Source organism: Anser brachyrhynchus, assembly GCF_964034855.1.
Source record: "Anser brachyrhynchus genome assembly, chromosome: 5".
In the NCBI taxonomy this organism is placed as follows: Eukaryota; Metazoa; Chordata; class Aves; order Anseriformes; family Anatidae; genus Anser; species Anser brachyrhynchus.
Window position 1 is genome coordinate 40,902,096 of NC_137699.1, and position 13,631 is coordinate 40,915,726.

General features: G+C 35.9%; 1 protein-coding gene across 19 annotated transcripts in view; it reads left to right on the forward strand.

Annotated features, from left to right (window-relative positions):
• Positions 1 to 13,631, forward strand: part of MIPOL1 (mirror-image polydactyly 1) — a 192,985-nt gene that overhangs the window by 68,990 nt on the left and 110,364 nt on the right. For all 19 annotated transcript variants that reach the window (XM_080592925.1, XM_080592926.1, XM_080592935.1 and 16 more), the window contains 2 exons: positions 2,200 to 2,233; positions 2,493 to 2,663. In XM_080592925.1, the coding sequence (XP_080449051.1) occupies positions 2,200 to 2,233; positions 2,493 to 2,663 (205 nt within the window). The remainder of the gene's footprint in view (positions 1 to 2,199; positions 2,234 to 2,492; positions 2,664 to 13,631) is intronic.

Genomic DNA, 13,631 nt, shown 5'->3' on the forward strand with positions numbered 1-13,631 from the left:
CTTGGTTTATTTTGTTTAATTTTGGGATTTCTTCTAGAATCTTGGATCTTTTCCAACTACTACCCTTCATATATTCTTCCTGATGCTGGTTGTTCAAAATGTCAAGCTTTCTGTCATAGAGGTGGAGCACATAGAGTATTTTTTTTTTGCAAAGTTTGTAGACTACTTGTGCCACAAGCATCGAGTTTTAGATCACAAGTCACTCCCTCCATCTGCTTTGGACTTGTTCCAATCAGAGATTTCTACAAGAGGGCAATACTGAACAGACTGCCAACCTTTATCAAACGCTTTAATGCTTTCTTTAAATTAGCTGCTAGAGCAATTCTATTGTCATTATTTAACTGTAGCAACTGAAATTCTTTCCGTTTTGTTAGCTCTAGGGGATATGTTAGTGTAATGTGTGCAGAAATGGGGGGGAAGGAACCCTTGGTTACTGCTGTTTAAAGTTGTGAGAGGTCTAAGGGCAAATCATGAGAGGCACCAAGGCAAATACTCAGCTTTGGTTGCTGCTATTTAAAAAATACTGTCACCTTAGGAGGACAGATCCCTTGTGACAGCAGTATGCTGAAAAGCTACACTTATGGTAGAAGTTCATGTTCTTTTTCCCACCCCCATTTCCTGTTTAAGGTGTCCTGCTTACCCAGCCTGATGGTCGGCTGGGTGATTTGTTGACCCATACTTTTAGCAGGGTAGAAGTCCTCTGGAGATGCCAGATCAGTCCTGCCAATTTACTTTGGCAAACACTGTTCCTTTCATTGTGAATACAAACTAGCTGAAGATCCATTTTTAAGTCCCTCATGAAGTGGAACTTGGAGCAATGTGAAAACCTAAAGTAGGAACTCTACAAGGAGACAACTCAAGGAGCCAGTTCTGAGGATTTAGACTTACATCTTTGTTAATTTATGCTTTACATTACTTTACAAATACAACTGTAATGCTGCAAAGTTAGCTTTTCGTGGTTTTTTGTTTGTTTTGTTTGGTTGCTGACTGTATGAGTTGGAGTAATTGTTTGTAAACTCCTTATAATATATCAGCTATTGTACAACAGTAGTACATTCTGAATTGTTTCTTTTTGATTTAAATAATTAATTTCTGTATGGTCGATTTACTTTGTTTACTGTTATCTACTAAAACTAATGCTCTAAGGTAAAAGGTGATGGTGTGCTGTCAAGTGCTCTGTGATGTTTGCTAGCTAAAATCTTGGCCTTATAGCAGCACCTGTCACAGCACTACTGAAGAAGTGTGCGTTGCTGTTTAGCAGATGTTTAGTGGCTCATATCTGTCTTTTTAAATAGTGAACACTAGTAACAAACCTATTTTTAATAAAAGTCACCACTAAGTAAGTAGCAATGGAGTGGTAATGTAATTGTAATATACTTGTTTTTCCAGAAATGAGGTCTCGTCCATTATAAAATACACATAAATGTTGTAAATGATATGCTGTGCATATAACTAAGCTTAAGTAAAGTAAAATGCATAGCATCTCATTTATTAGGTCATCGTGCTTTCACTCACTGCTTTTGCACAGTCAATGTTCAAATGCGTATAACTAAATTCCTTGTATCATCTTTATATTTGACAGGTCAATATATGTTATGTTAAATAAAAAGGGGAGAATGTGCAGGAGCAGGTTGTTCTGTACTTAAATAAGGGTCTTGCAGAGAATTGGCTTAACTTACTATTTTATGCAAGATGTAAAAACAAAACATTTTTAAGGAAATTTCAACTAGTTTTTTTTGCTCCTTTTGGAAGAGAGAGGTGGAAAAAGAATTACTTAAAAATGAGAAAAACACAATCTTTGCAAAAGTCCTGTCCTGTTTCATTTGGGGTGCAGTAAAAACAACAAAAATACGACATCAGGTAAAAGTTGTAAGTCCAGAAATAAATAAAATAAGAGTATCAGTCATTTCTATCACTGGGGAACTTTCTTCATCTAAGCACATATGAACAATTGATCCTTGTAGTCATATATAGCAGTAAACATTAATAACTTAACAGTCTGAAGTCAGTGCTGAAGATATGGAGCATTATTGAAAGATGGAGTTGAGCAGGTGGCACTTTAATATCTTCAGTGTCATGGTTGACTCTAAAGACTAGTAGAATGAAATTACTTGAGGTTCTAAAGATTTAAAAAGCGAACTCATTTTGCTGCACTAAGGAAATGCTACTGATCAGGCTTTCTGTGTCCCTTTTTTCTAGGCTAGAAAATATTAACCCTGAAGAAAATGACATGGTAAGCCATTCTCTGAGGAGATTTCTTGATGTCAGTCTTATATCTTAGAGGCTTAAGTTCAATTGAGTGGGTTTCAAGAACTAAGATGTGGGAAAAAGAAGAATTGACACACTAATAATGTACATCTTTGCTGCAATATGAAAATTCAATAACTTCACTCAGTCAATTTACAATTCACATGTGCCTATTAATTAAAACCCTATATTAAATAAAATATATTAAAACTTCATGTCTGACTAACATATAATGCTGTTGGTAGACATTACAGGAATTATTGAACAGAATAAACAATGCAGACACAGGGATAGATATACTGAAGAACGGAGCTATAATTCTGAATCGAATACACAGGACCAAAGAACGTAAAAAGAAAATAATAGCTGAGGAAATGACTGCAGTAATAGAACAACGGGATGCTGCTTTGTCTCAGGTAAGTCTCTACAAGTGTGTAAACACTCAATACCAAATTTCCTTCTTTTTTTATTTTTTAACTTTTTTGGGGAATAAAATTATTGCTAACTTCCCTTTGCTGAAAATCTCAAAAACTGCCCTTGAGGTAAATGGATGATTAACGAGCAACTGTTTCTTCAAGGTAGTAGTGCCCATTGAAATGATGTCAATCCATTTCAGAGGAAAGGTTGTGTATTGTTTGCACCTGATCACTAGCTGACCCTTAAAAAAAAAAAAAAAAAAGTTTTCAATATTATTGTCCAATCCATAAAGCTATTAAGGGCTTTGTTTTGCAGTATGCTGTAGTGGTATAAAGCACTGGGTGACTGGGACTCAAGGATTTGTAAAGGGTTATAAGTGGCAGAAATATACCATAAAGGAAGATAAAAGTGCCACATGTAACAAAGCAAGCAATTCCTCCCTTTGTTTCTTTACATTCAGAAGCTGAAAATCAGCATGCCGTCTGTGACTCTCCATGTCTTACACTTCTGCTACATATCTTAAGAGAATATGATGTCCTTTTTCTGCCCAGATCAGCCATTCCCTGCACTTCCCTACTTTCACAGAAAAATATTGTCTTCATTATCTTCACCTTGGAGTCTACTTGTTTTTCCTGTCTCATGGTAGAGTTGTTATGGTAGGTTTTTTCTTTCCTGGATTTTTAAACTATATTTAGCTCAATAGGAATAGTTTGTAGGAGAAGCAGACTAAGTAGGAGGTTATACCTCCTGGGAAAACACAGTATTTTGGAAGTCCTTATGCATCTATCCTAGCCAAAAAAAAAATAAAAAAAATCTAGTTCTTATTTCAATATTGAAAATTTAGATATTCACTGAATATGAGTAACCTAAGTTGGCCTACATCTAAATAATTTCTATTATATTTTAGATCAGGCTTGTGGTCTTGACTGGTACTGATAATGTTGATTGAATTTAATTTGTGAAGTCTCCTGGTAAAAGATTCCCTTCTACGCGCCCTGTAATTTTCACTTTTTTTTTTCAGTCATCATTGTTTTTGCATTCTATCCTACTGTAACCTCAAAAGCCTCATCTGCTTGGTGCTTAAAATATTTTGTGTCTATATCCAATATGCACTGCAAAGGATGTTAATGTTGGAACTCTACTTTTTCATTGTGCTTTCGTTTGCTTTTATAGTAATGATGAGCAGCATAGCTACTGGGGCACATCCAACCGTCCTGCCAAAAGTTTTTGCTCTGTTTTTTAGTTATGATTGGATTTCTTCTATGCACAGGGCATTTGAAAAGTGGGCAGCTCATTAGAGAAAAGCTTTCAGCAGAAGAGAAGGATCTTCCTTCTGATAGTTTTATTTTTGTTCTGTCATGTTTTGCTTATTTGTTGAAGTGGACTTTCAGGCATACTTGCACCATAAATATTTCATGAAGGATGTCAGAAGAATGTCCTTGTATGGCGTTATAATATACATTTTAATTGAGCTGATTTTTATGCTGCCTGTTCAAGGAGTAATCCACAGATGTTTATAGGAGTCTTTTTTTCTAAGTAATCAGCTTGGAAATTATTAAAGATAATTATTTTATAAAATAGTGAGTCAGGTACCACAGCTAGCAAAGCCATCTTTAGGTCTAACAGTGAAAAGCACAGGTAATGTTAAACAGGTAGTGCAGCTGAAAAAATAAATGAATGAAATAATACCACTCCCCCAACTCAAATTTAAGTATTTGATATTTAGCTTTACTACTATAATTTATTATTTATTGCAATTATAATATTTTTCTAATTATTATTAATAAAAGTCTGTTGCTCATGTGTTGTGTTTCCACATCAGTGATCCTTTTATAGCTGTAACTATTGAATCTGGAAAATAGGTCCTTGGAATTGAAGCTACCATATCAACCTGTGTTTCTTACTTGATGATTCCTTGGGAATTCGTACCGTACTTGAATTATTAGTAGTCTTTTGTTAACATTGCAATACCAGTAGTTATTACAGTGCTAACAGCAAGAACAATAGGAGAGGGATTCCTACATTAGACCACAAAGGGACTAGATATAATTCAGGGGATGTATATGCTTAGCATAGCAAATGCAAATTATTAGAAGTTAGATCTGAGGTCACCTCAGGCATTCATAACATCTGCAAGTTAAAATCTTTTTCGGTGGAGGCGACATCAAATTTGGGGGGGGGGGGGGGGGTCGGGTACAGGGGGGACTGATGAGAACAGACTGAGGCAAAGCAGAAATAAACTATTAGCACGCTGTGCCTACCTTCTGGAAGAAAGCACTTCTAAAATTCAGAGGTCAGTGGGCAATGGAAGAAGCTAAATACTTTATGACATGTTGTATGAAGACTGTGTTGTGCTGTTCCTGATTGCTGTTGTGCATTGCTGGAGACAACAATGTCTTTTGAGTGATCACCATAACCAGTTCCATGTGAGAGAGGACTGCCAATCTGATAATAAATGATGGGACAGAAGTTTAATGAAACTGGATCTATTATCCTTCTTAACATTTTTTTTCACAGTAGACTGGCAGTTGACAATTAAACACCATGAATATAAGTAACATCTAGCTGTTGGAGTTTTACTTGTAGGATTTCTGATTTTTCTCAGTAAGAAAGAATAACAGAAAAACTGTCCAACTCAAACACATTGCTTTGTTTTCAAGTAAGGAACATGTTACATTGCTAGAGAATGGGCATTCTATAAACTGCATTTCTTATGACCAAATAAATATAGGCTGCTCTCAACTCATATTTTGGTAGTTTTGCAAAAACTGGTAGTTTTGCAATGTCTTTTCTGGTAGTCATACTATGAAGCTGCATTTTACTGAACTGCCATTGCATGCATACAATGGTTAGCTAGTTCTTCTGTTTGAATTTCACTTGAATATATATTTTTTTATTCTTCAAAAAAATAAAAAGCACTGCTCATGTCTTAGAAGGTGTATGAAAACACTTTCTGAGCCTTAAAACCCCAGCAACTGTGCATCTTTTTTGAGACTTCAAATGTGACTGTTGCTTCTTATTAGGAAGCAGATAGAGGCACTGCTATCACTGTATTGAGCTGCACATGTGTATGTAATCTTAGATCATTCACTAGATTGCTGAGCAAATATGCAAACTACTTTTTGTGTGTGTGAAAACAAATAAAATGGTATAAACTCAAATATTTGATACTACTTTTAGTATGTATTTTCAAGTGAATAAAAAACAAACAACTAAAGCGTGGCTAAACATTGACATCCATCTTCTCCTGTACCTACCCCCTTAAAAAAACACACTCAACTGTTTGGTTGTATTTGCTAAGATACGTTTGTTAGTGAAGAGATACTGTGTTGTACTGGGAAGTTTGTGTCTGTTTTATGACTGGATCTCTGAAAAGAAAATGGAGAAAGATACTGACTATCATGAGAAATAAAACATAAGTTTCTTGTCTTTATTGTTTGGATTTGTTTAAAGCCATTCAAGGAAAAAACTTACCTGTCCAGTTGGATGTACTACAGTTCTGCCTTTCTTCAAAAGTCTTTCTTGCTTGAGTAATCTGATTAGTGACAGATATTTAGTAAAGCTTATATATGGCCATAGTCACATTGTGTGATCTTTATAAAATACTTCAAGGAAAGTGGTTTCCAGCAGGAGGCAATACAGTGCAATAGCTCACACTAGCAACCACTTATTAACCATATCACACCTTATGGACAGGCATGTTAATATGATTACAAGGTTTGCAGCTGGAGCTTGGGACTTGAGTGAGTCATTACAATTACTTTTCTTACGGTTTAGAGAAGGGGACCTTTAAATTGGTACCACTTGAAGGAAGTGATTTTAAAGAAGCTAAATAAGAGATGAGATGGCTTATAGTTCAGGGGATTGTGTGTGTGTTATATTTTCAGTCCTAATTTTCTTTCTGTAGGTAATTTTTAATTGCGAAGTCAGTTCTATACAGAGTTTTAAATATTAAAGGTGTAGAGTTTTCAGTTTAACAAAAACGAACAAACAAAACCAAGGTTTCACGGCTGGCAAAGTATCATCTGTAATACCCTGATCTTGAAGCAGTAACGTAACTGGCAAGCAGACCTGGTTTTACAGCTTTGAATAGTTTGATCACATCCTGCTGTGCAGGAACATGCTTATGACTGTTCATGTAAAAAATTGGCATGCACCCAGTTGCTCATCTGAAGCAAGTTTAAGTACCTTTCTCTATTTTGAGGCACTGTTTGGCAATGAGCAGGAGTTTTTCGTCATTGAAAACAAAGATGAGAAGCATTATGCTTGACTGCCCATCATTATCAGTTTCGACTTATGACTAATAACTGATAAATGTCTGTAGTTACAAGCCATTTTTTTTTTGCTTTTTTGTAATGTTCTGCTCAAACAATTTCCCTACTTCTGCACAAAATAAGGTGTACAACTCTGTTATCTGCAATTCACAGAGCATTAAGGCATTCTCAGCACACATGAGCAAACAGGTCTTATTGAAGTAATTAATGCAAGTAAGTGTAAAAACAACAGAAGCATACATGAATGAAAAAAATGACTTACGTATCTTGGACCCTTAATCGGGGAATCCCTAGGTGTTACAATGCTGCATGACTCTTAACTTACTACAGAAATAATTCCTTTGCAACCCAAACCAGAGTTTGGGATATTATTTTTAGTAATTTGAATTAGCAGTTCAGTTTTACGTTCTGTTTTGGTATCCTTTGATGCTTCCCTTACTACCTTTCCCCTTTTGCCTGCGTATTTAGAAAACAGAAGAAAAGAAAAGGTAGAATGCTGTATTCACAGTTGTTTGTGAACCAGACATCTGTTGTAGGGTAGGGATGATTTTTGGTTACAGGCTAATTTCAGGAGGAAAAGGAAGGTAAAGGAGCCTTTTATTGTAATTTGAGGATCCACGGACCATTATCCTGGTTCACGCTTATGGCTGGTGTGCTTTGGGCAGGCAACAGCAAGTGTCTGTTGCCCTCATTTGCAGTACTTTTCATTTGCAATGAGAGGTAGCAGGTGAGTGAGTGGGTGAGGGGAAATTACTTGCCAGCAGGATGGTTGAGCAGAGAGAGGTCAGGTGAGCTGTCTGCGATGTGCCCCTTTTGGTGCGTAATTTTAGTCCATATCATGAGAGAAAGTAATAGGAATATAGAATAAATCATGGAATAGATTTTGAAAATATATATAACTTGATATTCAACATTAAAAGCTGCACTATGACAGCAGGGGGGAGAGGGGGAAGAAAAGTAACAGGAATTGAGGAAATGATTAACAATTTATTGATATTCACATCAGTGAACCTCAACAGACTTTTCTCCTTTGGAGGTAAGGATAAATAAGAGGGATTCTGAAAAGGAAAATCACAAAAAGCCAAGTTATATGAGCAATTGTTGTGATTAGTATTATTAGTCTTCCATTTGGTTGTGTTGCATTGGAACAGTGCTTTAGAGTGCATTTATTTAGGTGTACCTAAATAAAGATAATCCTTTCAAAGTTTAACTAGATCCATCTTTCAGAAAGTCCTGAAATGGTCACTGAAATGGTCAAATCCATGTTTTCCTTTGCTGTTTCTTAGAATAATCTAAGTAAGTTTCATTGGCTACAGAGTTTACAACGTTCCAAAGGAGCCAATGACCTCTATAGCTGGGAGGCATGGAGCACTGAAGTATCATGTAAAACTATTGGGAATGATGTTGAAGAATATCAAGAATCTTTTGTGTCTTACAAAAGGGCAGATTCTTCCCTACCTAGCAGCTTTAGTGTCCTAAAAATAAACCAAGCTGGAAAAATGATAATAGTTACTTTCTGAGACAATTAGGTATGCACTGTCTCTTTACCTCAGATATATTTGTGCTACCTGGAACATGAGCATTTTCCAGGGGAACGCTCAGTTAAATATTTGGCTACATTCAGAAGACGTATGGAGTATTCTTTTTCTTCTGAAGTAAGAATTTCAGTCCACGAAAGCCCAATAGAGAGGAAACTGGCCAAACAAAATCCTCTTGAAGTCTTGCGTTGGGAATTCTGATTTGCGTAGAATGTTCCCCGAAAGAATAATGCCTATTTAAGTTTTCATCATGGTTCTCTGTTATGTTGTTTAATCCTTGTATATAACACACAGTTCTCAAAGCAATAAGAAAGCTAGTGAGAGCTGAGATGTTCAGGGAGAATGATAGGAGATTAGATAGAGAATAGTCGAAGACATTTGTGTGTGTGATGTTTGTTGGTCTTCTGACGTAGTAGAGCTTGCAATTTCTTCAAAGTCAGGTGTTAGTAGCGAATGAAACTCCCTTTGACTTCACTGGAGCCAGCATTTCATTAGTAAAAGTGTCTTCCAGCCTGACTTCAGCAAAGCTTTGGTTGCATGAGGTGGTGTAGTTTCTGAGTTAATGATGCTCACAGCTGGAAGTGCAGGTCATATGGTAGGGCATTAGTGGGAGAGTGTGGAGGATCTGGAGGAAATTAATCTAAGGAGCTCTTATACCTAACTTTTGTATTTAGTCTGTGAATGCTAAGTATGAGTAAATATGTAAATGTTAATGCAGTGTTTCCTTGAAGAGAGGGATTACAGTTTGTCTTTTTGAACTTATGAAGCAAATTTTAATTGCTACTACATTTCCTCTTTTTACTGCCATAAGGTTTTGGCTGAATGATGCCCTGAGACACATGATTGTTTGCATTGTTAAATCACCTGTTGTTCCTCTGCAAACAGTGTGTTGTGCAGAATTCACAAAATACATGTCTGCATGATATTTGAGGGCATGATCAAGTCTTGTGTCTTTAATTGTAAACTTTAATGAATTTCCAGTAGAACGTTCATCTTCTCTTCAGTACCTAGAAACTCCTCACCCCTTTGAAAATGACAGTAAATTTCCATGCAAGCTTGTTTGATTAATTGCCGTTTGACACTTCTATCACAGTGCTAAGCTCTAGGTTCACACAGCTTAGACTTCCAAGCCAATTTCTAGAATTAATTTAAATATTTAATGTCAAAACTCTGGGATGAAAGAGCAGAAAATGTTTTGTATGCTTATTGATCGCCTGTTTCAATAGCAACAACCCACAGATGAAATTTTCAATGTGATACAAGCAGAATTCAAACAGTATTCCCTCTGAAGAGGAGACCGAATGATTGTGCATGCAATAAATTCTGTAAGTACCAGAACTGTTTAGAGGTACTTAAAGGAAGTTTTCCGTGGGACTTAACGCCTTACAGTTTCAAATTAGGTGCTGAGTCTTAAGTTCGCTTTTGGTTTGCTTACCTGTTGGTTAAAACATCTCTGATTTTCTTAGAAATTAAAAATATCCATCTGTATGTTTCTATTTGAAAAGCTGGTTTTGTTAGGCAACTTCCTGAGAAATATTTCTGCAAAAGTACCTGTTATTTTGGGTACCCAGATGAGTTTGCATAAAAATTCTCTCTCTGACAGGAGAGATTTTGTGCTTGATATTTATATTTAATGTGAAGTCTGGAAAGGATGATATGTCTGACCTCTGCATTTCCCTTCTTGCTACTACCCTCTTACCATTTACCAAATGCTTAGAATTGCAACTTTGCTGTTGGTTATGTTTCTGTGAGCAAGTAGTAGGAACAAGTAAGAACGGATATGGAGTAGGAAACAATTAGTTCCCAGCATCTGAGATCCACGTGAACACAATTCTCTGTGTGTGTGTGTGTGTGTGTGTTGGGAGGTGTTAATGGGTTGAATTGGATTGGTTTTGGTTTTGGTGGGATGAGGAGTTGGTTCATTTTGTTTTTAGTTTGGACTGACTGTAGCCTAGATCTGTGAACTAAGTAAATACCCATTTGTTTCAGAGTGCACCAGGTGCATTCCTGGAGTGCATCTTTAAGTTTGTTTTAATCAAAAAAGGAATCCAGTTTGTGCTGTGGAGAGGGCACTCCTTGGTGCAAACCAAACGGTATTAAATAGAGACATGTGAGAGAAATTCTAGATTGCACTCTCGGTGCAAAGCAGTATGCAGATTATATTTTTTCAGTGAAGATCTTCGAGAATCATTGAGAACTCTAGGCAAAAGTTCAAGGGTACATTGTAAGTATAGAAAAGAAAAACAAATCCTTCTTATTCAAGAAAATAATTTTAACATTAGTTACATTAATGCTCCAATAGACTCTTAAATAAAATTAAGGATAGAAGTGCAAGAGGTGACTTCAAGAAGGAGAATTAGATTTTTTAAAAATACCTAAAAAGAAGTAAAAGGTATCAATGTTTTTGGAGGAAGTTTTCCAATATGCTCTTATTCAGCCTTTTTACTTTGAAAATTATTAATTACTTTGTATGCAGACTTTTCTGATGAAGATTTTGGATCTGTCCACAAGACATATATCAATTTTGTTCCTTCAGCGAGAGCCAGGTTTCTGAACTAGTATCACAAATCACTAGATCACAAATAAATTGACGTGAAGAATATAAAGTTTGGATTTAAATGGGCAATAAAGATATCTTCCAAGGATACAGTTCTGATCATGGCACTACCATAACATCAGTAGTTGACTGAGAATTTTGTGGGACGTGGAGCTAAGGCAAATGAATAGAGCTACTCTTTGTTGACTTCATTTATTTTTTATCCCAGAGTCTCTAAAATGAAATATTCACCTATATTCTAGCATTGGAACACCCTCCTCAGTCATCCTCATTATTCAGGATGTGTGTTAAGCTATAAAGAGTGGTGGTGAGTAAGGAAATTTATGTCTGGCAGTAACAGAGGATGTAAGGAAAAGTGATTGTAGTAGTGCTAAGGTCATTACTTATTTACAGCAGAATGGTACGTTGTGAAAGAAGTGTAAGACTTCATAAGCATTATTGTAATTTTGATTTCTTTCTAGATTTTTATTTGTTTTTAAATGAGCAGGTAACCAAAATACCATAACTGCAATTTCCCCTCTTCCTTTGATCTGTACATCGTGACCTTTTATTTGGTTGTGAAGCCATTAGTCAGTTTCTGGAAGTCCTTAGACTTGATGAAGTCAATTTATGTATTCTGGTCTACAGTGTTTAGTGGCCCTCGCCAAAAAAAAAGGGGGGGGGGGGTGCAAGAAAATCCATGAATATTCTCTTTGTGAAAGAAAGATTTCACAGTAGCACTGTTTAATTTATCTATGTCTCATGTACCAAGTATGCCTAGATTTGTTTGTTGTATGGCTTTACTGTTTCGTGCTTCAGATGGTGAGTATCTAGGATTTGCCCTCTTTTTGATGTTCTGTTTATTCACTGTTAATTATTTTTCAAGCTGAGTTGCTTGAGAAGAAGAAAAATTTAGCTTCTGTTACCCTCTGTTGTAAATGAAGGGCATGCATTGCATGTGGAGGGCTTGTAATTTTAAGATAATGTTGTCAGGGAACTTGTTAATGCTTTCTGGTGTTATTTTATTGCCATTCCTTTCAGTAGTGTTTTTGGTGTATTTATTATTGAGTATGCTGTGAGTATACACAAAGTTTAAAAAAAAACAACACTCATTCCAGTTTATAGTTTACTTTTATGTTGAAAATACTTTTGTAAATGACACAATTCAAATATGTAGAAATGCTTATTTAAAGGCCCTCACAAAAACTGAGATTGTGTAAAGTATCAACATCTTGGCTATACCAAAAAGGAAAAAAAAATGTGGATAAAGAACAGTATTAAACCATAAAAATAGAGCAACTTTTTGCAATTCTGGAGGTATCAGAAATACAAAATATGTGTTCCCAGTAAGTTGCTAGATACAGAATATTGTATTGGTATAATGTACTGATACAGGATAATGTAGAATGCAGAAGCAGTAATGCTTCTGAATACTATTGATACTTCTTTGTGTTATTGATAACATAAAATTGATGCTGCCTTTTGTGAGAGAGTTTTAACATTAGTTCCAGCTAATGAATTAGCTGTTTTAAACATATAAATCTAAGTATAGTAAATAAAAAAAGTTCTGCTGTGGCATAGAGCTCTGTATCAGAGGAATCGTTATGGCCACTTTGCTCCCAGAAGTTGCATTAGATGAGTTGTCACCAACAGTTAGGATTTTCTTCCAGGTCATGTTCTAATCATGATGAGTAATCTTATACCTCAGACAGAGATTGTATTAATAGCTCCCAGCGATGTTAGGAAATAATAGCTTTCACTCTTTTTCTCTGAAAGAACTTTGTTCGTTGTGTTCAGGACAGACATGAACATCACCTATCTGTGAGTTTACTTCTTTTGTAGCTTTGAGAAATGTGTTCTTTATCAGTCTGCAAGGATTTTTTCAGCCTCATTGTTTGAGGTCCCATTCATAATCAAAATATTAAGACTTTAACTGAATCTGCAAAGCTAGTCTTGAAAATCTCACTGTGAAAATGAAAGCATCCAGTACAAACCTCCCAGAAGAAACAGCAAAATCCTTGTTAATCCCTTGTACTAAAATCATCAGCCTACTTTCTACTGTAGGGCTAGCCAGCAGCTGTGCATCTTGTTACATGTTCTCTTTATGTCATGTGTGTTGTCTTCTATGGTATCCAGACACTTCTCAGCAGTAGTCATGCGTTCACCCATTTTGTTTATTTTGGCAGGCAGTTCCATCACTTTGCTTTCAGAATTTGTCATAACATTCTTCTATCGTTGTGTTTTTCTTAAAAGTTCTCTGCTTAGGGTGTCCTATCCTCTACACATGAGGGATGGAATTGCCAGGAAGCTTTGAGTTGGATGAGGGTAGTGTTGGTAATTGCACATGTCAAATGCAGCTGATTTTAGGTTTAAGCATTCCTGCTTTTCTGTGACTTATCTGAAGGCTTTTATGTGGCTGTTAATTCAAAGCTGCATAATCAAGGTATAGAATGCTCTTGAGAAGAGTGACATCAATCCCTGCAAAACAATTCAGTGAAGCTAAAAATAATTTCTGTTACAGTGTTCAAATTTTTAGATGCCACCACTACTTAATATTTGAAAAGTCTTATTCACGTACCAAAATCATGCAGACATTTCTCAGTGTTATTGAAACTGAGC